This window comes from Chelonia mydas, chromosome 1, assembly GCF_015237465.2.
Source record: "Chelonia mydas isolate rCheMyd1 chromosome 1, rCheMyd1.pri.v2, whole genome shotgun sequence".
Lineage (NCBI taxonomy): Eukaryota > Metazoa > Chordata > Testudines > Cheloniidae > Chelonia > Chelonia mydas.
In genome coordinates this window covers 245,059,381-245,086,105 of record NC_057849.1, presented here as the reverse complement: position 1 = coordinate 245,086,105, position 26,725 = coordinate 245,059,381, and the positions used below count along the sequence as shown (strand labels likewise).

At 44.0% G+C, this 26,725-nt stretch overlaps 1 protein-coding gene and 1 long non-coding RNA gene across 7 annotated transcripts; one reads left to right on the top strand and one right to left on the bottom strand.

Moving 5' to 3' along the window:
- The first annotated feature begins 161 nt into the window (after positions 1–161).
- Positions 162–26,193, top strand: WEE2 (WEE2 oocyte meiosis inhibiting kinase). 5 transcript variants are annotated; one of them, XM_037878929.2, is made up of 12 exons: positions 162–296; positions 4,676–5,058; positions 9,526–9,725; positions 10,661–10,712; positions 13,996–14,168; positions 17,090–17,211; positions 18,482–18,628; positions 20,712–20,816; positions 21,190–21,275; positions 22,302–22,472; positions 22,575–22,717; positions 24,770–26,193. In XM_037878929.2, exons 1-12 carry the CDS (start codon positions 281–283, stop codon positions 24,927–24,929), a joined length of 1,758 nt encoding a protein of 585 aa, XP_037734857.1. In that variant the 5' UTR covers positions 162–280; the 3' UTR covers positions 24,930–26,193. The 5 variants fall into 5 exon arrangements, with proteins under 5 accessions (XP_037734857.1, XP_043397170.1, XP_043397165.1 ...); XM_043541230.1 differs by having other exon boundaries at positions 167–296; positions 4,676–4,890; XM_043541224.1 differs by lacking the exon at positions 162–296 and adding an exon at positions 3,987–4,125.
- Positions 9,581–24,787, bottom strand: LOC114022485. Of its 2 annotated transcripts, none has more exons than XR_005222394.2 (3): positions 24,655–24,787; positions 21,847–22,103; positions 9,581–9,694 (listed from the first exon to the last, which is right to left on the bottom strand). It is a non-coding gene; the product is annotated as an uncharacterized LOC114022485 (long non-coding RNA). The 2 variants fall into 2 exon arrangements; XR_005222393.2 differs by lacking the exon at positions 21,847–22,103 and adding an exon at positions 17,667–18,737 and having other exon boundaries at positions 9,584–9,694.
- Positions 26,194–26,725: the final 532 nt, after the last annotated feature.

Genomic DNA, 26,725 nt, shown 5'->3' with positions numbered 1-26,725 from the left:
CAACCAGGTTGAGTGTAATTATCATCCTCATTAAGCAGCCATCATTGTCATTAAATATCATAAGGCTTAACTCAGTTCCCTTGGAGACTTTCTGATTAATTGGATTACCCAGTTAAGCAGCCCAAATTAAAAGGAAGGTATTGTCATAAAATTCTTAATGATCTAACTTTTTTCCCATGGAGCTGATCTGGATATGCAATACACCATTCAAAAGCTTGTGATCCATAGACGTCAAAAGTGGCTTTGGTGTTTCAAATTGATCAAGTGGTGACCAGCTGCTATGAACTTCAGATCAGGTAGATTCAATATTGAGAAGGTGCACTGTTTGTTTCACAAAACCTGTACACAGGTTTACTTAGCAGCAGCATGTGGTATTTAGCCTGTGGCATTTTCTGTGCAAGGTGACTTGTAAAGGGGAAAAAAAGTGGCCTGTTTTGCTATTGTATGAGGCATAAAGAAAGGCCGGTCCTGCATATATTTACACACATACTTAGCTTTACGCTCCAAGTAGTCCCATTGACTGCAACAGGACTACTTAAATATTTAAAGTTAAAAACATGCTGAAGTGTTTGCAGGACCAGGGAAAAGTCTGAACAATTATTTAATTTTTCATATTAGAAATACCAAATATTTAGTTGTTTTTTGTTGGAAAAATTCCTCCCAGGACTAAAGCAATTATAACTTCTTAGGAAACAGAAACCTGAGTACATTAAGAGCTGAAGCAATTTTTAGACATACTTACAGTTTAAAACTCAAGGCCAAATTCTCTGCTTGAGTAACTTCATTGAAACAAAGGGAATTATGCCAGGAGAGAATTTGCCTTCTGTGCTATTTGTTTCTGTTAATACATATTTAATTCAAATAACTGAAAAACAATTGGGCAAAAAGTGTTTTTTGAAACAGATTCAAATATCCCCGTACGTCTAACTGAGGGCTGATAAATCTCTTAACCAGTTCTACAGTCCTCCAAAGAGTTGTCTAGCAACACAGGAAGTCAAGACTTGTTATTTCTAATATACCACAACAAGCAAGGGTGAACATCCTTTTATGCCTCCTTTATATGGTAAAAAGAAACAAAAAGTAGTCACAAGCCTCCCCCTCCCCCTCCCCCTCCCCCTCCCCCTCCTTCTTTTTCCAGTCACATGTCCGGTTTTCTTCAGTAAAGCCCTTTATGATATAAGGGTGGGACGGTTTGGGAGACAGGGGACTGACAATTGGGGGATTGTTATACCAATAAAATAAAAACCAGCAGGATCTTATTAAAGCGGAAAAGGCAAAATGCCACATTTATTGTGAATACAGAAAGAATCATAGTAAGCAGTTAGTTATAGCTATAACATTCCATTCAATTTCATATTTATTCACACATTCATTTATACACACACACACAGGTTCTGCCAGGTTGTTATCATAGTTACCAGCCTTAGAGTTGCTCATGCCAAGCCACTGGCCAGGTGGCCTGGACATGAGGAGGGAGCAGGGCCTTGTCAGATACTCATCTGATGCTCCTGGAAGTTGGTTTGCAGAATCAGACCCCAAAGTTCTCACTTTCTAGAGTCCATTTTTATAGGAATTTCTTCCTATGCCAGTCTATGGGAATTGCTTCATCATGCTGTTGCTGAATCAATCAGCAGATAGCACATTCCTGACGGCTCTGTGCTGCCAGATGTTATCTTGTTCTTTGGTTCTCCCATCCTTGAGGCTGTTGGGTGGATTCCAGTCTGCCCTCCGGGGGTCCTCTGGTTATTTCCACTTGACGCCTTCTTCAGCCAATGGACACTGGATTCTTAGGCTGGCACCTCCCTGATCATTCAGTTATTATCCACACCAAGCATCCATCCACATACATCCTCTATCTCTATTTTAATCACAATTGTTAACAAAGCGAGATGAATACAACAAAAGGGCGGGGAGTCTCTGGGTGCTGTTTCTGTTGTTACAGAGTATTGCTTTGACTCTCTCTCTCTGTGAGTAGTTGTTGTTACAAAGGATTGCTTTGAGAACAGACTCTGTCTTAGAATGTACTAACACAATTAGCAGCTTGCAAGTTTCACACATAGAGGGAGAGAAACAGTACCAAAAATCAAGAGACCTCTTAATTAGCAATACCCTGGAATTTAAACTATGGGGAATCAAACTCATTTGTGATTTTAATACAGAACTTCTTTAATATGATCCAACAGGATGAGGTTTTTCGTCTCTAGGTCACTAGTTCAAAGCTAGTTAATAGTGGCTGGAAATTATTTATTTATTCGCTTAGATTTAAAATAAAAGATTCCTACCCAAATTCTAGTCACCCTAGCACATCATTAAGAACACATTGAAACCTTCCCTCCCGCACAGCATTAAATTAGTCATTTCACAAGAACTCAGCCAGCCAGATACCTATATTCCAGCTTTTCACCATGTTGGGAAGCACACCCTCAGCTCTCTCCAAAACCCTTCCCAAACAGGTGTCTTTGACAGTGTGCCTAGGTCAGTGAATCTGGGTTATTTCAGACTATGTAGGTTTGAGAGACATTACAAGGAAGACCCTGCTAGCTGCTTGGTCTCTGGGGGTCCAGCTCCAGCACCCCAGCTGACTGCAGTTGTGATAGTATGGCCTAGGAGAGAGGTGATCCCTCAAGTAAGCCAGTCGCAGGCCATTTATGGCTTCATAGGTCATAACCAACACCTTAAAGTCCTCCCAGAGACCAATAGGCAGCCAGTGCCCATCCCGGAGCACTGTTGTCATGTGTTGCCAGCAAAATGCCTCATTCAACAAATGAGCTCCTGTGTTCTACACCAGCCTCAGTCTCTGAATGGTTTAAGGAGTAGCTCCATGTAGAGTTCATTGCAACAGTCTAATCTTGGAATAACAAAAGCATGGATAACTTGGGCAAGGTCCACATCCAAGAGGAAAGTTCACAGTCTTCTAGCCAGCTGCAGATGGTAAAAAGCTGACTTGGTCACTGGTCTGTTATCCTCTGATAGCTCTTTAATAGCCCATATAAAATGAGTTAATCACTGGTACAAAAACCTAAATTACCACCCCTTTTATTAGTAGTCAGCTCACATTGCTAGGACTCCATGGCCCTCAGCTGACCTCCCTGCTCACTCCTACAGGTGGCCCCTCTAGGCCCCCTTGGTGTGTATGTGTGTGGAGAGAGAGGGGAGATAGGGAACATATGCACTGCTTATGCCAGAGCTGTACCTGTTCTGTGGCTAGAGGATTCCTCTTTTTCATGTTTGCATTCTGGCAGCTTTCCCCGGCACTAAGAAAAAAAGGCCACTGTAGTCTAGTTCCCAGTTCATTAAAATTCTATATTCCTCTTCAAAAACATGCACTTCACAATGGCACACAAAATCCTTGGTTTCTAAGGACAGCCACAAAGAGAAGGGCCATTGTCCCACTCCTGGGTGGGTGAGAGATGAACGACTCCTCCCCTTGGTGGGCAATCTCACAAATACATTCACAGGCTTGACAAGGTTCTTTAATCTTTAGCTGCTCAAGCACTAGGAAGCTGGAGTTGTGAATCTTTTCCTTGACCTTGTAGAGGCCTGTATACAGTCTTGTTCTCCCTCCCCTCCCGCTCCCCTTCGAGGTCTAACACATTCTAAATAAGGTTATTGAATCTCTCCACATGGGTTATAGCACTAGTCCAAAACAATGTACTACCCAGTCAGGTCTAAATGGAGACCTTAGAAGTGGGACTCAGATATTAGTCCTGTAGCCAAAGGACTAATAATTGACAAAGATAAGGGCTACCTATCTTGTCAGACTAATGCAAAATAAAATAGACAAGCTTTCAGGAAGCGCAGCCTCTTCATTAGGCTCTGGGAAACTGAGGGAGGGACAAGAATTAGGAAGTAAGGAGACGGGGTGTAGGAAAGTGTAGCTGTCCCACCGGGCTGTTTGCATATAGTGGGCTCTGCCACACTACCAGCTAAGTCTATGACAAAATGGAATTGCCTTTGACTTCAATTGGAGCAGGATGGGCCCCAGCAATTGTAAACAGGTGGTGCTGAGTTCTAATTGTCACCTGTTAACAATGGCACAGCTGCAGGCTGGTGGTTATAAATGCTGCGGGAACAGCAGTAGTTGGTAGTTTCTCACTAAGGATGGGCTTTCCTAGAAAATATTTGGTAACTGTCTGAGGGCCTTCTGCTTTTACAGCTGTATGTAACATAGTACTTTCTCCTTAGAGATGTAGTGCAAAGGAGCTAGTGGGAGTCACTATATCTAGCTTATCAAGTAGTATAATGTGATTTGTGTATCTGTCGTGGGAAGTGGATGGAATATTTAGTAACTGTTTTTGGTGGAGGGGGATACTCTCTGTCTCATCCTGATCTTATTTACATAGGCTTAATATCCCAACAACACTTCATTTTAGCTATTCCTGATTTACACTGGTGAGAGTAGGACCAGGGTTTATTTTACAAACATTGAACTAAGCTCTGAATGGATCTTTTGGGGCGAGGGGTAATTCCAAGATATTTTCCCTTACTTGGTATAGTCAAATGACTGTTATGATCAATCTAAACTCCTGTATATGTGGGGTTAAGGCTACAAATCTGAAATAATGAATCTCCTGTGGAGGAAATAGGGTGATTACTTACAATCAATCTTGTAAATAACACTCAGTATCCCCCCTTACTGATCAAATAGGCTGGTATTTGTTCTGTGTCTTTCTAGCTACAATGGATGACTGGGACAAGAGTGATGAACTTATCCAGAAACTGGATTTTTCCAGCTGCGCTGAAGAGAATGAGATGGAAGAGGACAGCAGTATACAGGAAGAGGACAGTAGTATACAAGAAGAGGCTCCCCAAAGTTCAAGCCCCCAGAAGAGCTGGGATTTTCAGAGTTGGAGAGTTAACAGTCCTCTTGCAGTAACCCCCAAAAGAAAAGTAGGTGATATGTCTCTGACTCGGACTAAAGCATGGGTGAGTCCCACTGTGGACTCTGCTTCATCCTTGAGAAAGAACACTGGTCCTGCCTGGGAATGTCCTGGGACTCCACTGCATTACGTCACCTGGAGAAAACTGCAGCTGTGTGACACCCCGCACACTCCCAAGGCAAGGAAATGTCTCTATGCCCATTTGAAAAAGTTGTCTTAAATATATTGCAAGAATTACATTAGAAAGATAAGCAGGGGCTACTGCCTACTGTGTGGAATGTGCTTGTTTGACTGCCACCTTATTGGTTCTCCCCTCTTCCTCACTTCCAGTTTGTATGTTTTACCCACTTTCTCATCATAAACTTAGACTATGAGCACTGGAAGGCAGGGGCTAGTTCTGTTTGTGAGCCACAAATGTCTCTTCCCTGGAACAAACATTTGGGGAGTGTCTAGTCCAGCATTAACAAACATGCTTAACTACCTTGCGTTAACTGGCAATCCTTTACCCTTAGATGTATCCTTCATGTTGAGAGCCCCTTAGGCATTCTTGGTGTCTAGGCAGCTCCCACTTAAAACAAAGCTTAAGCTCCATATAAAGAAATGCTCTTCATAGTGGTCAGTATTTAGAACACTCTACCACTGAGGTAGATGAATTGTCCTTAATAGGATTCAAGGAGAAAACTGACAATTATTTGGACATACATAGTACTTGGAAGCAAGAGGCTGCAGTTGATTACTTATTCCTAGTTCCCAGATCATTCTTTGGATCGTTAAATGGAACTTGCTGTTAGCAAGAGCTGGCTAGAAAAAGGGAAACTATTTTCCATTCATTGTCAAATCTGAAACCCCTCTAACCAGTTTCTGCTGTCCAGCTACACTGATACTTTCTTCTGTACACAAAACTGAACTGTTCATTAAAGTTGGGGTTGGGTAGGAATCATTCTTATGGCAAACTAGCTTTGTATGAGCCCTTAGGGGGTGGACTTAGGAGAGGAATGTGGTGGAAGCACTAATCACCTTCCTCTGGCTCACTGATGAAAGATAACTTTGTATCTATTGCACGCAAGTACATTTCTTGGAGAAGGTCATTGATTTTGGTTCTGTTCCGATAGAAGTTCCTGAATGAGTTCCCCTATAGGGTGATGTATCAATAAAATAGACAGTGCTTCCCTCCTGTACTGGTGGAGACCTGGAACTCACTGTGTCCTCAGAGGACTTCTCTGCATTGTTGTAACTGCACAGATGTCCCTTTGCATGCTGTGACTCAAAGGCCGGCTAGGGTCACACACAATCATACCCAGTATTTCTTTCTCAACTGACTGGCAACTAGCTTGCTCCTTTGGTTGAATGGAGCACAGCAGACCGAATTCCTTTAGTGCTTCTTGATACAGTTTTTTGGAATAGGATTTGGATTTCTTCCTGGCCAGTAGATCCAGGGACTAATGGACATCAAAGGGCTTTTGCTTTTGTTTTTGGATCTCCTTGTATCTCTCATGGATTATGGCTGTCTGGTGAGGAACAGATGTCGTACGACTAATAATGCAGATAGTGGATGGGCAAACAAAACTGCTATCTAGGATGATGTTCTGGTGTCCCACTTCTGACTTGCAACGTTCCCTTACTCCAATTCGGGGACACTCTACTCCTTCGAGCATTAGAGAACTGGAGTAGGAGCTTCCTTAGGCTTAACTTGAGAGTTTGGCATAATGAATCTTTCTCTCAGGTGTTAGATGTTAGCAAACCACAGAATCTTAAACAGTCTGACTGAAATCTTTCCTCAATTGCACAAGTTTATTTTCTTGCCTTTTGATGACATCCTGCTAGTTCTCCAAGAAGTCCTTTAGCTTAAAATAGGGGAATCAAGACCTGATTTTAATGTAATAAATGCTGAAATGTTGAGACTTTCCTTTCTCTATATATCATAAATAAGTAAAAGCCAGTTCCTTAGTATTCTGGGATACATTTTGTCAGGCCCTGCTGACTTGAAGACATCTAATTTGCCTAAGTAATTCTTGCCTTGCTCTTTTCCTATTTTAGCCTCAAAATCTTCCTCCATTTAAACTGATGTTCACTACGTTAGTAGTCTGATCACGGCTAGCCTTTCTGGTGAAAACAAACAAAAAGGACATTTAACACTGGGCTATCGCTGTGTTTTGTTGTTGACTTCCTCTCCTCATTGAGCAATGGGCCTGCTCTGTTGTTGGTCTTCCTCTTGCTTCAAATGTATTGGTAAAATATTTACTTGTTACCCTTTGTCCTTAGATAGTTTAACTGTGTTTTGTGCATTGGCCATTCTAATTTTGTCCCTATATGCTGTTGGGTTTTTGTTTATCCTTCATAATGTGAGCGAGTTTCTGCTTTTTTGTATGACTTTTTTTTTGCATTTCAGGTCACTAAAGATCTCTTGATTAAGGCAGGATGGTCTCTTAACCATACTTCCTATCTTTCCTATGCACTGGGATAGTTTGTTCTTGTGCCATCTCAGCATGCTACTAGGAGTGCTGCTGGGAGGTATAATAATTCCCAGCCCAGGTAGACATAGCGGTACTAGCTTTGCTCCAGCAGAGTGACTAAAAATAGCAGTGCAGCCACCTGGCCATGGAGGCACAGGTGTCTGCTCAGGCTAGTGGCCAGGGTACAACCTGAGATCCTAGGCATGTATCTGAGCTGCTGCTGGTACCACAGAGGCCATGCTATCATTTCAAGAAGTTGTCTTGAGCAGAGCTGGTGCGTTTATGTGTACCCAGGCTGGGAACTACACCTCTCAGCAGCAGTGTAAATGCACCTTAGCTGGCCAAAAAAGGTAGGGATGACTCTCCAGCGTGAGGCTAGAAACTTGTCTCCATCTGTATGGAAAGCACCATAACAATGACTATTAATGAGTCATCCAACAGGTGATTCAGTGCACTGTGTCAGTAAAACATTAACTAAAAACAAATAAACCCTGTCACCTTCTAGTAACCAGGCTCTTGTCTAGAGGAGCATCAAGCTACAAAGACTCAGTCTTGAGTGATTGTCTTATTGCATTTTTGTCTTGTAAAATCTCATGGGCTAAACTTAAAGATCTCAATCTGTCTAGTTTATAAAAGAGAAGATTGAAAAGTGATTGACAAGAATGAATCTTCATGGAGAGAAAATACAGATACTAAAGGGCCCTTTAATTTAGAAAAGAGAGGCATAAACCCAGAGGTGAAAGTAAGCCAGTACGGCGTACCGGCAAGAGCCGGTGCACCGTACTGGGGCAGCCCGGCTTCCCCGGGGGCAATTTAAAGGGCCTGGGGCTCCCAGCAGTGGCTGGAGCCCCAGGCCCTTTAAATTGCCTCCAGAGCCCCCACTGCTGGAGCCCTGGGGTAGCAGCTGCAGGGCTCCGGCAGCTATTTAAAGGGCCTGGGGCTCCCCTGCTTCTACTGCCCCGGCCCTTTAAATAGCTGCCGGAGCCCCGCTGCCGCTGCTCCGGGGACTATTTAAAGGACTGGGGTGGTAGAAGCAGGGGAGCCGCAGGCCTTTTAAATAGCCCCCACAGCCCTCGGGTAGCGGGGGCTCCAGGAGCTATTTAAAGGGCCACTGGAGCCCTGCCGCTTCCCCAGGGCTCCAGCAGCTAATTAAAGGACCAGGGCAGTAGAAGCAGTGGAGCCCCGGGCCCTTTAAATAGCCCCGGGAGCCCTGGGCTGCTGCTGCTACCCCTGTGGGGGAGGGGGGAAGAGAAGGGGGGGGGCACTTACCTTACAGGGTGGGCTAGGGCTGGCTCTGACCCCCTCAGCCCCGCCTCTTCCGGGGGCCAGAGCTGGCCCCAGCGTACCGGTAAATCAGGCGACTTACTTTCACCCCTGCATAAATCTGACCTTTTCAAATTAGAAATAAGGCACAAACTCTTCCCAGTGGTTGGACACCCTCACTGATAAGTGGTGGAGTCTCCCTATGCCATCAAATCAAGAGTGGAGATGCCTTTCTGGAAGAGGCATGTTAGCCAAACCATATTGGGCTCATAGAGGGTAACTGTAGAATCTGATCATACAGGAGCTCCGACTAAATGATCTAATGGTCACTTCTGGCCTTAAACTTGAAATTCCCCAGTTCTCATTGATTCAAGCTGGATGTCTGAGGAATCAACCACCATTGCTTTGTATTCTAGTTACTGTCAAAATATCATAAATTCTAATAGCAGTATAGAAAAGCTGTTTGAACTAACTTTTCCGCTGAGCACTGCTTCTTGCAAAGATGCCAGAAGGCAACTTAAAGCCATGTCCTTTTTAGTCAGTCTGATCTTCCTGACTAACTTGTCCTGACCAAGTTGTGATCGTTCTATCTGGGGCTTGATAGAACCAGGTCTTCCAGGTTGATGAAATTGACAATCCTGTGTCCATGACTTCTGCAGTGGGGAAGAGGAGCAGGTTTCTTGGACAAATTGGCTGCATAAATAGCTCTGCAGTCCCCTCACGTGAAAGCAGGGAAGAACTGCAGAAAGTCCAAGCCTCTTCAGAGTGGGGTAGAGCAGTTAGTGGCCAGCAAAACCACCTTTTGGTGGATCAGACACTGGAGACAAACTGGCAAAGTATTGCTGTCTGCCCAGAACAAAACACAGCTATGGTCAAAACAGTAACTAGAGGACGCTCGTAACTCACTTTGTTTTTATTTTTAAATCCAGAGTCTCTTAACAAAGACTGCTTTTCCTTCAACCATGGGAAAATTTCCCTCCAAAGGTCCCCGGCACTTGAGATTTACTCCTGGTGCTGATCCAGATGATTCTGCTCAGGCTTCGCTGGTCAACATTAACCCATTTACACCAGAGTCCTATCGACAGATGCTCTTCCCTCCTAATGGCAAGAGGAAAGCCAGAGGAGAGCTGTAAGTGTACTGCTGCTAAACAGAGAAGGGGGAGGAAGGGGGTGGAGTTTTAAAAGAAACTTAAGCAACGATGGAAGAATTTGGTACATCTTCCTCCTTGCTCTCCCAGGACGAAACAACTAAACTCAGTGGAATGGAATCAGGCATGCAGAGCAAACACTACGGGGAGGTGGGGTTGGTAAACCAGAAATGTGGAATAAAGAACCATCCTGGCTTCCTTTTATTGGGACTATGAATGTAATATAGCCCGAGCTTACAATATTTGTATCTAGTACTATAACCAACAGATGAGAACAGAATTCAGACTGGTGGGAGTGGGCCCCACCTTCCTCTTTCCCAAGTCCTGAAGGGTGGGTCTAGCATAGCTCCCCATATGTGCTAGGAAGGCTGGTGTATGTTCAGAAAACATTGCACATCCTTGACCCCTTCAAAAAGTCCGGTTCAGATCAGGTTGTGGCCTAATCCATAGTACATCGTGAAACCTGATTATAGCGAGGTTCTGCTCGCTTCCGAAGGTTCCAATCTGCATTTAGACCTGCTCTGAGCAGGCTGTTCTATAAACATAGTGACAAAACCCCTGGTGGCTGTTCTTCCCTAGTGCTCCCACAACTTTCACCTCTGTTAGAGCTGCATAGCATGCAATGGTGGCAAACTAACAAATTAGCTCGTGTGGATGCCGTATGGAAGTTGGAATGTGTAGCCTTTCTAAACTGGAACAGGAATTTCCCAGCTCAGGACCTCAGCCTTCTCTGGCCTAATACAAAGAAACTCACTGTGTACCAATCCTCTGGAAGTGTCTTATAAATATTTTACCAGACTTGAGTAGTCTTGAAGCTGCTCTTTAAAAATGTAAACATGTGAAACCTAAGTCTTGTGACTGCTGCAATAGGATAGTGCGTGTGTCCAGGCTCACTTGTGGCTAAATCTCATTTTAGGGGAGATCCCACTCTAAGCAGGGGCAAGGTGGAACAGGGGCTGCCAGCCAAGGTGAGTGTCTCTGCATAGTTGCCTAATACAAAAAAAAATTGCCCCTTACTATATTTGTACTAGTACTAATAATGTATGCTATTGTGTAACTCAATGCTATGAGAAAAGATTATATAACCAAGTTTGAATAGCAGAGAATCCAGGAAGAACCAAATAGGGTACAGTACATTAGTCAACATCATTAGGCTGAAAGTAATTTACTTGATTTGACAAACTTACATTTGGGCAGATCTGAAACTTACAACTTGTCCTAGAATTCTCACTGGTTCTGGCCAACATGCCATTCTAGAAACGATCATGTGATGGCCAGGACTCATGTTCGTTCATGGGGAAAGTAATAAGACTACTATAAATATGGACAAGTTCTTGCTATCTCAACATGGCTGGAAAGAATAATCCTTTTGCTACCCCTATTGTTCAGTAAACTAGTAACCTCAAGTTTCCAAATTATTAGTCTGTAGACTTAAGAAAATATTTATTGTAACTTTACAGTGAAAGGTCTTAACAGCTCTGGTGGTTCTGTTGCAACAGCTGACATAACAAACACTTGAAATAGGGTAGTACATTCCTAAATGCTGCTTAGGTGGTTTATTCTCAGTCACCACCTTCAGCAGGAAAGAGAATCTTGTACTTGGTCATGGAAAGTGAAAGGGATGCTCCTCTTCTCAAAATGTTTTGAATAGTACTTGTATTGCACATTATCGGCAGCTCACAGCACTTCACTGACAATTAAGCCTGAAGTCTCTTCACAAGAATGAAGATGACATAACTGTATTATCAATCAGGAAGGTGCGCTACAGAGTGGCAGAGCTGAGAAGAGTCAGGATCCCACTCACTGCTAAATGCTTCCATTTTATTTACCATGAAGTATAAATGGAGGCTGTGCCTACACTAGAAGTGCTTTACTGGTATAGGAAACCAGCATACAATACTGGCAAAGCTCCTAGAGTTATAATGGCGAAACTATGTTCTGTACCATATAGTAAAACCATTCCCCACGAGCAGAGCAAAAACACATTTTACTGGTATAAGTGCATCATGCTAGGGTCTTCTGCTAGCACAGTGATGTTGGTCGGAGTGGCCCCTCTGGCATGGCTGTGCTGGCAGAAGTCTGTAGTGAAGACCTAGCCATAGAGGATCACATCAGATGCCAAACTACACTGGCTGAGTGCCTCTGACTTCACTGGAGCTGAACTGGTTTCCACCAGCTGAGAATCTGTTAATTTAGGATCTAATCTTTATAATCAAAAGCTCATCACTTCATCTGAATTAGTCTTGGACTTACTCAATATTTTTGCTTTTATTATTACAATAGACTTTAGTTTTTCCCTATGTGACAGCTACCCAAACAATTGAGCTGCTTTAAAAAGCAAACAAAGCCAGAATCATTAAAGGAAAAACTCAGTATCCCCATTCAAATGTAGTAAAAATCTCAATTCCTTTACCTTGGAGTCTCTCCCTACTCCACAGTCATTAAGTGAATCAATGCAGCCACAAGTGTATTCATAGTGAAAGAAGTCTAGCATTGCTTGGGTTGTGCTAAGGAATGGAGAGGTGGTGCTCCCTGCCTGTGAAGGCCAGTGATGCAGCTTAACTTTGACTTGGGTCTTGGAATTTCTCTTGCAAAGCAGAATAAATACAGCAATATAACAACATGTATGACTATGGCAAACAGTGGAGATATCAAGGATTACTATGAGCTACCATGCTTGTTAAAAGGAAGCCTCTGATTAACTTACCACTTAGCAATAGATTTTGTTTGATACCAATCAGACAAAACTACTTGTCTAAGGTGAGTAAAACTCTATGTAAAGAGCCTACTGTTAAGTGTGAGCATGTTAGCTTGGTGCCTAGATTGGTGTATCTTCAATACTACTTTAAAAAAAGTCTTTAAAAATTTGCAATGAGTTGGGTACCTGTACTGCTTTTTATGCTTAATAGTATGTGGGGGCCGCATCTTAACTGTCCTGTGCAGCACCTCTTCCACTGATCACAAACATCTGAGGTAACTACAGACATTGCATATGTGGGAAGAAAATGTGCAACGTGAGTCTTATTTTGGGGGGAGAAAAAAATTCATGGACTACTCTTGCTCTTCATTTCATATCCCATCTTCTCTGGTCCCCTGCTCCCTTGGCTATACTGTCCAGCTGTATTGTATCTTTCCCTTCTTCCTTGGACATTCCTCTAGTGATGGTGGCAGATAACTCCTGGTTCCTCCCTTCCTCGTGTACCTATATTAGTAGCACTGATACACAAAAGTTGACTATTTTCCAGCTGCTTTCCTGGGCTCTTAATTGTGTGAAGAATGGCCTGGGCAGGTGTAGTAGCTGGAAACTTGGACAGGCAGCATTGTGACTGCCTCACTTGTCCTAGACGTTCAGCAAATACTCTGAAGAATATTGAAAGCTTATAGAACAGTCTGAACTGCTGCAGTATTGCACTTACTGCATGCAAATATAGAACAACCATGATGGAATAATTTGTGGCTAGCATGCCCCCCAAGCTATGCACAGATACCAAACTGTCCTCTAAATTCAAAACATGCATTAGTTCTTACTTAAACCACAGCCGGACATGTGGCACTCCTGACTAAACTTTTAAAACACTGCAGACTGGTAGACCCTGCCCACCTAACCCTATGCTTCTGAATTTGCCTTCTCCCGATAACTGATATGTTCTGACTGGCCCTCCAGTGGTCTTCCATCTGGAAATTCCTTCTCTGGAGGAGAAGAACTAACTGTTCAGTGGTACAGGTCTCCTTCCACCCAATCAAATATCTGTAACTACAACAGAGTCACATGGGAATCAGTTAATGATTGGAGTCTAATAACATTACCCTCTTCTGCTGTTCCCCATCCAGGATGGCTATCTTGGCTGTAGGTCACAACTGCCTAAAGGTGCATAGCTGAAGTAGCCTAGAGGTCTGTGCCATGGGACCATTTATGCACAGTTAGCTAGAACACCATCCCCAATTCCAGATCTGCATTAACTAATTGCAGTGCTAGTGAGTCATGGGGAGAGGGAATTCTTAGCTACTTTCTGCTTGGTCTATGTCAGGTCATCCATGGCCCTGGAATCTCAAACAGGTGATGGAAGGAGGCCATTACAGAGAAGCAGGCAGGAGCTCTGTCTCTGAATGGTTGAGAGTACACAAAAAAGAAGAGGGAGCTCAATGGAGACTCTACATGTTAGTTTTACAGGGCCTGCCTTAGAGGACTACCCTTGGTGCATCATGAGTCCTTAACTTTTCTTTCTCTTATTGCTTTGTCTAATCCCCTAGAGATTTCTCTTGAGAGAGAGCAACATGGTTTCCCGCTACAAGAAGGAATTCCTGGAGCTAGAAAAAATTGGGGTAGGGGAATTTGGCTCTGTCTACAAGTGCATCAAACGCCTAGATGGATGTGTGTATGCTATCAAGCGCTCGAAGAGGCCTCTGGCAGGATCCTCAGATGAGTGAGTGTATGATCTGGAAACTATAGTGGTAAAAATGCTGCTCTGTGTCAGTTGGGGTATCTTTTTTTTTTTTTTTTTTTTTTTTTTTAATGGACTGCTAGGCATATCTTTGAGAGGGATGGAGGAGGAGGGAGTAGTGTAGATCTAAGGATCTCAAAAGCATATCTTTGGAAACTTGTAACTAACATCAGTCTCCAAGATAAACCTTGGAAGGAGGAGTAGACTAAAACAGTGGGGTGTTCATATTCGTAGCTCATAAAAATGTAAGGAGAGGCCATATGGACTGACTTACCACCTCAATTTGCACCCTGGATTTAATGAGAACATAATGGCAATACTGGTTCAGACCAATGGTCCATCCAGCCCTGTACCCTGTCTTCCAATGATGCCAAAGGCTTAAGAGGGAATGAACAGAACAGGGCAATTGATCAAGTGATCCATCCCCTGTCATCCAGTCCCAGCTTCTGGCAGTCTGAAGTTAGGGACATCATGAACATGGGGTTGTGTCTCTGACCATCTTGGCTAATAACCATTGAATGACTTATTCTCCATGAACTTACCTAATTCTTTTTTGAACCCAGTTATACTTTTGGCCTTCACAGTATCCGCTGGCAATGAGTTTCACAGGTTGATTGTGTAATGTATGAAGTAATTCCTCATGTTAGTTTTAAACCTGAAACCTATTAATTTCATTGGGTGATCCCTGGTTCTTGTTAGTGAATAAGGAAGTGTTGTTTACCCCTTCACACATCTGCACTATTCATGATTTTTATATACCTCCACCATATTCCCCCTCAGTCATGTCTTTTCTAAGATGAACAGTTCCAGTCTTATTAATCTCTCCATATGGAAACTGTTCCATACCCCTAATTTTTTGTTGCCCTTCTCTGTAATTTTTCCAATTCTAATGTACTTCTGTGAGATGAGGGCAACCAGAACTGCTTGCAGTATTCAAGGTGTGGGCATACCTTGGATTTATATGGTAGCATTATGATATTTTCTGTTTTATCTATCACTTTCCTAGTGGTTCCTAATATCCTGTTAGCTTTTTTGACAGCTGCCGCACATTGAACAGATGTTTTCAGAGAACTATCCACAATGACTCAAATTTTTTTTAGTGGTAACAGCAAATTTAGATCCCATTTTGTATGTGTACTTGGGACTGTCTTCCTAGGTACATTACTTCACATTTATCAAGACTGAATTTCATTTGCCCCAGGCCATCTTGATTATCACTACAAAAGTTTTTTTTTTTCTCCTGCTGATAATAGCTCATCTTAATTAATTAGCCTCTTACTCCACCTTTTTATGTGGGGTGTGTGTGTATATGTATGTATAGATGTATACATATAAATCTTCTTACTATATGTTCCATTCTATGCATCTGATGAAGTGGGCTGTAGCCCACAAAAGCTTATGCTCAAATAAATTTGTTAGTCTCTAAGGTGCCACAAGTACTCCTGTTCTATTTGCCACTTTGTTGCCCAATCACCCAGTTTTGGGAGATCCCTTTAATTTTTCACAATTAGCTTTGGACTTCACTATCTTGAGTAGTTTGATATTGTCTGCAAACTTTGCCCCTCACTGTTCACCCCATTTTCCAGAATATTTATGAATGTTGACCAGCACTAATCCAATACAGATCCTTGGGGGACCCCACTATTTACCTCAATCCACTGTGAAAACTGACCATTCGTTCCTATCTTTTAGCCAGTTACTGACTGAGAGGATCTTCCCTCTTATCCTGTGACTGCCTGCTGTGCTTAAAAGCCTTTGGTGAGGGACCTTGTCAAAGGGTTTCTGAAAGTCCAAGTACGCTATAGCAACTTGATCACCCTTGTCCCCGTGTTTGACCCCCCTCCCCGTCCCCCAATCTAATAAATTGAGGCATGATTTTCATTAACAAAAACCACGTTGACTCTTCCCCCAACATCTTGTGTTCATCTAGGTGTCTGATTCTGTTCTTCACTATAGTTTAAATCAATTTGCCTGGTACTGAAGTCAGGCTCACTGGCCTGTAATTGCCTGGATTGCCTCTGGAATTTTTTTTTACACATATTGGCATTACAGTAGCTGTCTACCACTTTGCTGACTGGTGGATAATCTCCAATCCCATACACTGGTGTTTGCCAGATAGATGTATCTGTTAATAATACTATGTGAAACCTAGAGGGTATGCAAAATGGATACTCTGAGAAGATTTGGGTCTCTTTGCTCATGTTATACTTGCTTGGCTAAAAGGAGCTTCCTCTGTAGTTCTGGCAATGCCACTCTTCCTCAGTTATTGGGGGGTTGTTGAACCAAAGTCCATGTCTTCGCTCCTGGCATAAGAGGGAGTAATTTCACAAGAATGCACCTGTTCTCACAGCTTTGGGTGCAGCCAGGTGGAGGAGTGCCCTTCTATCACTCCATGGTAGACTAGACAACTAAGGTAATAAATATCAGATGCTTCATCCATTGGCCATTGCCCTGCTGTGCTGAGGCTCCACAAGTTGAACTCTGAAGTTACTGCTAGCTTTTTGGTTTTCTCACTAACTGCCAACCTTGCTTTAGCTCTGACATGCCCAGCCACTATTCCATTAGTGGCTGCTGTGGCTTTGTGTCAGTACGGATTACTTCCATCTGATCTTGACTGCTGCTTATATTAGTCTCAAGATGCTCCTCTCCATAAGCTTCTGAAAATGCCCCTTCCTAAGGACAGGATGGGACTGGCTTCAGAGCTGAGTAATGCCCTTCAATCTGCTAAAAACTGCTGTTCAGCATAAATGCACATCTTTCCCTTCCTCCCTCTTAGGTGCTCGTAGCTCTCAATCCTGGCCTGACTGGGGAGGTGAGTTCCAGTTCTGAACTAGGGTTTCTTGCAGGGCGCCGAAGCCCCATTTCTAGAGGATCACCATTGTCTGTTCTGTTTCCATCTCTAGGCAAATGGCATTGCGGGAAGTCTATGCCCATGCAGTGCTTGGACACCATCCCCATGTTGTGCGCTACTACTCTGCTTGGGCAGAGGATGATCACATGATCATTCAAAATGAACACTGCAATGGTAAGAACCTCAGCCTTAAGAGCATAAATGGCAGGGTGACATCTGGTTCCCTGTGGTGCTTAAACCTATGGAGCTCCATCTTACAAAGGAGATCAACTTCAGTTGGGTTTAAGGTCAGTTTCTAAACTAGAGCATTTAATGCTTTGCCTTGAGCCAGGAAGGTCACAGCTAGCCCGTGTGATGGGGAAGTCTAGAATGACAATGGGTACAGGAGCCGTCTTAAATAAATAAACTTTCAATGCAGGGTGGGAGACCCATAGCTCACTCATGTATGCGCTCATCGTTAGGTATTTTTAAGGTTTGCCCTCATTGCTGTGGTACAGCTGATCTGGGAAATGCAGTCCTGATGCCATTGCTGTTTGGGAGTCCACCACAGAACTGTACACCATCAAGCCTCAAGTACTGGAGTAACAGCTGTTTAAAAAGAGGCAATCTGGTACATGAGTGGAACATACCTGGAAAGCAAATTCTTTTCCTCTGACTTAACTGTGTGAATAGTGCAGTGCCGCAGAGGCAGAACCACAGCGAGGGGAAGAACTCCCGAACAGCCTGCTCCTGACCCCATTCCAGTTGGCAGGAGTTAGTGGGTGATCAGCAAGTCCATATCTGGACACCTTCAAGCATTATTGCAAACATCTGGTTGAGTTGAATAGTTCGTGAGGGCTGGGATTTCAGTGGTGCGGTGCTTTTGGTTTTTGCTTTGGAGTCACGAGTTTAAAATTAGGTTGCAGTAACAAATGACTCTTGATAGTCGCCACTGTAACTTGGCACAACTTTCACCATTTACAAAGACACCCGTGACTAGAGTCGTGGGGGTGCAGCAGCATAGAGTTAAAGAAGAGGCAGAAGATAGCATTTTGTGCAATACCTGATTGAGTGTATCTAAATGAAGAGCAATAAAACAACACTGTTATGAGAGTCTTGCCACAGAAATCAGTGATTTAAAGAAACATAGGTATCTTAGACTTCCTTGCTCCCTGATCTGCCACTCTTAATAGCCTTAGGTCCCTTCCTGGCAAACAAAGTAGGTCTAAAGAGCTGCAGAAACCACCATCCTAGGCAATGGCAAGTGTAATGCCAGATGGGTGGTACAGTGCATAAGTCTTTCCTAAACGTTTTGTATGGCTATTCTGACCAAGGTTTGCCACCCCTTTGTGTAGTTCTTTAGTACTTAGCATTAATGGGTATCCAGAGTCCAGCTGAAAATGAGTTCAAGCATCTCACTTCACTGGGAAAAATACCTGCATCAAAATTTGAATGTTTTGCTTAGGTGGGAGCCTTCAGGATGCGCTGTTGGAAAATGCTAAGACTGGGCACTATTTCCAAGAAGCTGAGTTAAAGGAGATCCTGTTGCAAGTCTCCATGGGGCTAAAGTACATACACAGCTCTGGCCTGGCACACATGGACATCAAACCGAGTAAGTACAGCTCTTTCCTTGGCTGGTCCCTCTCCCCTCATGCTGCTGGTGTCGGTAATCTGTGTGGTGGTAGGCTGGAAGATATCTATCTTCCTACTCCTCCTGGAGTCTAGATTTGCAGTCGAAAGGAAAAGTTGTTGTTGTTTTTAGGTTTTTTTTTTCCACACGCCCCCCCCCCCCCAAATTTCTACTGATCATTCTGGATCTGGACACAGAACACTGCTATTCTCCATGTAACGGTTAAAAAAGCATTCAGGTACAGTTATAACACTCCCTTTTCCTGTTTCTTGTGGGTGGTATGGAAACAAGAAATCCTATAGTACAGCAGTTGCTCTAAAGAGCTCCACTATGGGAAGAGGCTTTTTCGTGGCAATATTCAAAATGTACTGTAAGATGACTGGATTCCATGCAAACACCCTGCTTTTTCAAGCAACAAATGTATGCCTATAGTAAAGTAAAAGAATGTTTATACTTTTCTTTGCAGACTGTAGAGCCACATACTTACAGTAACTCTCAGAGGAAAGGAGGACTTGTGGCACCTTAGTCTAACAAATTTGAGCATAAGCTTTTGTGAGCTACAGTGCATCCGATGAAGTGAGCTATAGCTCACGAAAGCTTATGCTCAAATAAATTTGTTAGTCTCTAAGGTGCCACAAGTACTCCTTTTTTTTTTTTTTTCTTCTTTTTGCAGATACAGACTAACACAGCTGCTACTCTGAAACCTCTCAGAGGAGGAACTCCTGAGCACAGTTTGATATTAGTGGAAACTCAAATAAGCATGGAAGGGACACTTTAGAGATGTGCTATCAATGCAAATCTCTAAATTTAATGGACTGACTAACTCATGTTCTAATCTAGTGTATACAACTCAAAACTGAACCAATATTAAAATGGTACAGAAGTGGAGTTTCACAACTCTGTATTTAAAGTTGTACAGTTGGCTGTCAAAGAAATGATGATTTTAACATCCTAGTCATAAATGGGCAGGGAGGTAACAGGAAAACGTGCTACTCAAAGTGAGAGCTAATTTAATTCAGCCAGCAAAAGTTGACTGGTGCTGTTTGCACACAGATTTGTTTCTGAAATGTGTGTGAACAGTGTAAACTTTGAGATGGCAACGGTCTACGGGCCTGTGTCCTACATGCAGACTTTGAGCATTTGTAACTTGCTTCCAAGAGGGCTGGAAAAATTGTGGGTTGACATGATCCTGCAGTTTTTACTTGGGCAAAAATTCTAACAGGAGTTTGGCCTGTCAGAATTTGCTTTAATAAGGACTATAGGGTTGGATTGTTGGCCAGGGATTTAGTCTCCAAACAGGAGACTCTATACAAAGTCTCATAAATCAGGGGTGTGGGGTTATCCTCCCTAATCCAATAAGCCTAGTGATTATCACTGGGGAAAACTGTCTTGCCATACGCAACTCAAATTGACTGTTTTTTCCAGATTAAAACAAACCCACAACTGGACAGAGGGAGGGAAAATCAAGACCAAATGAGAACTTTTAAACTCCAAAGAAGTAAAATTAGTAGCTTGGGGCTTGTCTCTTGCTGAGCCCCTACAGCTTCCATTGACTACTAGGAATTGCAGGCAATCAGAAATCCTAAATTCAGGCCCTTGATACTCCTCACTGCAGTAACGTTCAGTACCTTAACTAGAAGAAGCAAATCTCTAGTTAAGCAAACATCTCATGTCTGTCTCAAATTTTGCTATTGTACTGAAAAATGTAGTTGTGAAACCTTCTCCTTTACGGTTGGAAATCATGATCCAGGGTTTTTCTTTCATTCTCCTTCCCTCTTTATAACCCTGGCCCACATAGAAGTGTTCTGTTTCAGATTTGGTGACCAAGCAGGTCAGCTCTAAGTATGTGTGTGTGTGTGTGTGGGAACTTCCTTGTTCCTTAGAGGGCTATTCCCTTGTTGCTCAATATAGTACTCCAGCTCAAGTGTCCTGCACCATGGTGGTGGCAGTGAGGTTGTAGAAAACAATGTCCATTTCCTTTGTCTACTTTGAAGATCCAGATACATTTATTATATTGGGATATTTCATAGTAAAGCGTTTTACTACACAAGCCTCTGTCTTATAGGTAACATCTTCATCTGTCACAAGCTGATGACTGATGGCTCTGCTGCTCAGGAAGAGAGCGACAGTGAAGATGATGGGTTCTCTTCTAATGTGGCATATAAAATTGGTGGGTTTAATCTGACTCACGAACTGTTTAGTGACTTATTTCTAAAGCTGCTCTTAAATACACAGTATCCCTATGGCTATAGGAATGTCCCTCAGTCATGACCTGCAAAACTCAGTCCTGGAGGCACAGAGCAGAGAGAGACACTTGGTGAAATGTCAGTCTTCATAGATCTTAACTTGGCTGGATTCACCACAGCCCTATTTTCCTTTGGACTTGGGATTGAGGGAGGAGCTGGCTCACTAGCTCTCTGATCCCAACCTGTTCTTTTGGCCTCTCAGAGCTCCTTTAAGATGCACACATAGCATGACTTCCCCCAGGAAAGCAGAACTGTGGGCTGTCTGTTGGATTTCTAGTTGGTTTATTTTCCTGTTAGGTGACCTGGGCCATGTGACATCGATAACTAATCCCCAAGTGGAGGAGGGAGACAGTCGTTTTCTGGCCAATGAGATTCTGCAAGAGGTACAGTTGCCCCTTTCATTTGGGGGAGGATGGGGCATATATGTGAAACTTGAGGGTTGGCAGTGGAATATTAGATTTTCTTTACCCTGGCTTATACATTTCCTTCCTGGTCCTCTCCTGTCCTTAGCTCAACTTGGGTTCCTCCCTCAGAGTTCAACCCTATTTGTTTCTGTAAAGCACAATTGTATGGTGATGTATAATATTTAAATATACTCCCCAATTGGGTCTCTGGTCATCTCTGTAACCACACTACCTCTGTTTATGGGATGGGAAGGAAAAGATCATCTCAAATGCAGTTGGTCCTGGTGGGTAGAAACCTGACTACTGAATTGGAGCTATAATTATATCTAAAGCACCTTTATATGCTAAGGTCATTAACACGTGGACAAATATTTGTACAATAGGTATGATTTCCCTTCCTTCCCTACATGGGGGTCTCCTACCTAAATCCTCTGTATTAGACTAGCCTTAGCTTTGCCACTCTGGCATAAATCAAAATAAAGGCCGCCACCCTGTCACAAAGGCAAAAAGTTAATGGCCACAGACTAGAGGATGTGGCCCAGAGACTTACCACAAAAGGAGATTTCAATTTGGGAAAATGTATTCAGTGTCCAAATCCAATCCATCACATTCCACCCTTCCATCAAATAGATGGACAGGTGAGGTAATCTAGCAGTAGCCCGACTTGCTACCATGTTGTAAACGTCAGAGGCATAGATTAGCTAGTTTAAGGAGGAGTCCTGCCATCTTGCTGTTGCCTTCCCGGATGTGGGATAGGAGTTCCTCAGGATTTGGAGGATACTCGAAGCTGTGTACAACCTGTTAAAACTAAACAGTATTTTTGGAACTGTGGAAGTGGACCATATTTTTCTCTTCAGAGTCAAAGCAGCAAAGAGTAATGAGTGGGATTGTGGCAGTAGTGTCAGGCACATCTCTTTCTAGAAGTACTTTTATCTTAATGAAGGACCATCTTACTACACCAAATACTGGGGTGACTGTGCATGTAACTGTTTCTTTTCTCCACAGCAATACTGCTATCTGCCAAAGGCGGACATCTTTGCCCTTGCGTTAACAATGGCTCTAGCCGCAGGGTCAGGACCACTACCTCGCAATGATGCCATGTGGCACCACATCCGCAGGGGCAACCTTCCACCAATCCCTCAGCAGCTCACACATGGCTTTCATGGACTCCTTAAGGTGAGGCTCTTCAGGGTGCAATCCAGAGGGGGAAGGGATGTCTCTGATTAGCATATTATAAGAAACCATAAACCTCCACTCCTTCCCCACTTCCTCGTCTAGCTCATGGTTCACCCTGACCCAGTTGCAAGACCATCCGCCACGGCTCTTACTAAACACCCAATTCTTCGGCCCTCTCTTGGAAAAGCTGCACAGCTCCAGAAGCAGCTAAATGTGGAGAAATTTAAGACCGCCATGCTGGAAAGGTAGGGCCTATTGGTGCATAAAGAGGAGGAGCCCTGCCAGACAGTGGTGCATTGAGCGGATTGCTTTAATGGCACGGCAATTGCTCATCAGCCTTTGGCTTGAAGTGGTTGGCAAAGCCCTGCATATATCCACATCTGCAGACCACTTTTTCAGATCACAGCTCAGATGCAGATACAAACTTTTGTATCTGTGCAGGGCTCTGGTGGTAGAAGTACTGGAATAGTGGGCCTCTAGGGAACTTGGTTCCCAGGTGTGCAGCTAAAGGGCATGGGTATAGTTTGGGGAGAGTGTGGGGGCATTACCCCCAAACACAGGCAAGGTGTTGGAAGGGGGCAGTCATGCACCATTTCCCACACCCAGACTTCTGCAAGCACAGAGCTGCCCTGCTCTGCTCAGCCTACTGGGGGAAGGAGATGGGGGCTGTCCATCCTTCCCATGTTGCATCCCCTTCCTTGGCACCTTTCTGCTGGCAGGGAGCAGCAGAGGTTGCTGGAGGGGAGCAACTGTTGTAAGGGCTCTGGGTCACTGCCTCAGCAGCTGGATGCTGCCTCCTGGGTCCTAGTGCCCACCGACTTCCTGCTCAAGAGAGTGCCCTCTCCTTTTGGGGGGCAGGGCAGGGAGTGAGGCAGGGAGAAGAGAAGGGGAGGGGATGGGGCAGGGGAAGTGGGAGAGGAAGGGGATGGAGAAGAGGATACAGGAATGTGGGGGGGGGAGCAGGAGCCCAGCATGTGGCATTCCCATGGCTGCCCAGAGCAGCAGTCAGTGCTGGAATGGCTGCCTGCAGCAGCTGGGGCTCCCCATTAAGCCAGACCATCTTCCCCAAACCCCACCCCAGCACCAGCAGTCCAAGTACTGCTCCAGGCAGGGGGAGACAGCCAGTGAGCCAAGGTACCTGGCTTCACCATACATACATGTGTCATGCATGTGTTTTGTCGTCCTCCCTCTCCCCTCCCCTCCCCCCCCCCCCCCATATCTCAGTCAAACTACACCTATGATTCTAGGGCTCTGCCACAATTCACCTGTATGTAGCTCTAGGAAAACAGCAGTTCACCTCCAGGTTAAGCGCTATGCTGGCTAGATCATCTGACTAACCAATGATTTGGCTGACCTATAATCCTGGTCACTAGGGGAGAAGGTGGTCAACTACAGACAGTGTTTATCAACCTTTTTTGATACCAGGAACTGGCAGGCTGCCTTCCTAAACTGTTAGGGAGGCCTCAGGGACAGGCGTTGATCAGCTGACAGCTCATTGAGAAACACTGAGCTACAACATCAAATCAGTGTGTAGGGTAGGGGAATAAATACTGAACTGTCTGCCCTGCCCAGAAGGAAGTGGCAATATTGAATTAATGCAGATCAGACTTCTCCCTATCCCCCTCCAGCTCCTGCTCCTAGTGGCCTTAAGGGGATGGGGCTGTGGCTGAGGTTATGGGATCAGGTAAGATGTGTTGGCTCTCCCACCACCAGCTAGGGAGGGGAAAGATAAGGGGTAAACTCTTCTCCCCATGGGCAAGAGAGCATGCAGACTCTGGAAAAGCAAGGCAGAATCAGAAAAGGGAATCCCCTACAGATGAGTATTACAGCAAATGGAGACTAGCACTGCTTTCGACTGACTGGATTCAGGGCAGTAGGGAGGAATAAACAGACTTGCATTACAGGACTGCTTGTGATCTACTAATATCCACTCACCTTTAATCTTTGAAGGAAAAAATAAATTGGACACTTGATATTAGTGACAGACTGGGAAGCAAGTTTGTCACAAGTTACCCTAGACATCAGGTCAACTGCCAGAAAACCTAACCCTTTGTGGAGCAGAAGCTTTAGCTGGAGCTATTGAGAGTCCTAGTGGACTGAGTGTATTGCTGGGAGCACTATGAATTCTCCCAATCCTGCAACTGTACTGCAGTGATGTTACCATCTAGGTTTGTTAACTTACCTGGGTAAACTGGAGGATGGTGCTTGTCTAGCTTTGAAAAGCACTGACTTGTCTCTGCAGCTGGTGAGGATTGAGTATGGCAAGTTCTGACTTCTCTTCCTTCCCTCTTTCTCAGGGAACTGAGAGCAGCCCGTCTTGCTCAGACCTTCAGGAAGGACCAGTCCTTGGGATGTGCCAGACTAGAGTCTGAAACCTCTTCCAAACAGAACTGCAACAAGCGCCTGGTAGGAGGGAAGAATTCTCGCTCATTCAGCTTTACGTGGGGGGGTTACTGAAAATCCCATCACCCAACTGTTCAGGCTGACAAGTGTCCCTGTGGAAGCAGAAGACCCATACAGACTCAAGTGCCATGCTAAAACTCCCTGGAGTAGTTCTTGCTTACTCCATCACTCATACAGCTTCATGCTGTCATGACTGGAAGTGACTAGTGTACAAATGTCTGAGACCTTCTCCACCCAATATAAATTACAATGCTTCAGTCCTGTAGCTCTTAAACCAGTTACTTCTGATGCAATGGGCTGGCTGACCTGTGTGTTAGTTTTGGTTGTATTCTAGGCTAGGAATAGCTTGATTCCCTTCTACTTCTCTCATGCAGCTAAACTAGAGGCTCTCCCCCCACCCCCCGAGACCTTTGTGTGGCGTTAACATTCTGGCTGTGCAGGTACAGTGAAAAGGGGCATTGGCAAGTGCAAAGAGGAGATAAGTCCATCCATAGGTCAGGACACTACCACTTAGCTCCTGGTGGAGCAAAGGGAGTTAAGCATGATACCACCCAGTCAAGTTAGGATTTGAGCTCTGGGACATGCTCGTTAAGACAGCAGTCCTGAGATACTTCAGATCAATGTGAAATGAACTAAGTGGCATTGCATTGTGCTTTCTTCCCACAAGGTAACTCAATGTCTTTACTTTCTAATGAGTTTCCTGCAGAATCTGAAGGAACGTTTTTTCCTTTCTAGAAACATCCATAACCATTATGTGGCTGGGCTTCTGCAGGCTAGCACCTGAAGCCTGATCTTTGGATTTGTGAGGGCTTTTTGCCCAGTGGAACAGCTGGCCCGTAGGATACAACCTCTCTAATGTGGTGGTGGGTGGGTCTGTATATCCTCCTTCCCTTCTGCAGAGTTACAGATGGAACAGTTGCCTGTCTGCAGGATTTGTCTTTAAGCAAAGTGGAGGGATGGTAGAAGTGATTTTTAGAATTCTTCAGTTTGGGGATTACATATATAAAGTGTTAAAACTAAAACTCAAAATAAATCTTATTCCCCTGTCATATTTAACTTTGTGACATTTTGTTTCTTATTCACTATCTTCTAGCCCAAATCCCTGGGAGTCAGAGCTATGCCTGGGGCAGTATTTCTAGAAAAAGATTCAAAGACCTCGACTATTTTGATTACTTGGCTTTTGTTTGTATTTTATTTAATTTATTTCACTTCCAGCTGCTGGACAGCATCAGACTTTAAGCTGTTGAGTCCTTCCCCTTTATTTTTTTAAAGTGGAACATGCAAATAAAGATTTTACCATTCTTTTTATCCAAGACAACTGTGTGTGTGGGACTCATTTTAGGATGGGGAAGGTGTTCAAAAGTGGGTCTTAAAGACTAGACGTGCAAAGTACTTACCATGCCCAAATGTTCATGTAAGGCACTGGATGATGGGATCTTTTAGCTCTAGGCCATCAGCTCAACTCTGCCCAATGAGTTGGCTACTGCCCAGTCATTAGACTGTACAGGGAGCAGGGGAGGAAGAAGAGGAAAAGGTTCATTTGTTTCCATGTGCTAGTGGACAGGTGGCTTTTGTGATATGGATAGAACTGGCATCCCTGCCAGTAGTCTCAAGAGGGCAGCATTCCCATGTCCATTCAGATCTTTGCTCAACTACCTCCAGCCCAAGACTACCTTGTAGTTGGAGCTGAGGACAGTAGCCAGGAAAGCTTTTTATGAACTGGCCCCACCAAATCTGGTCTGTTCAAACTTCAGTGTTTCCTTTGACTCAGCACTTATTAATAGTTTTGAAACTGAGTATATTGATACCTAACTTTAAAAACTGATTCACACTAACAGTCCTGGGCACAG

Coding starts and splice junctions, on each gene's coding strand:
- WEE2 (XM_037878929.2), top strand. Junction 14,169..17,089: donor CTGGCAGGATCCTCAGATGA/GTGAGTGTATGA, acceptor TTCCATCTCTAG/GCAAATGGCATTGCGGGAAG. Junction 17,212..18,481: donor TCAAAATGAACACTGCAATG/GTAAGAACCTCA, acceptor TGTTTTGCTTAG/GTGGGAGCCTTCAGGATGCG.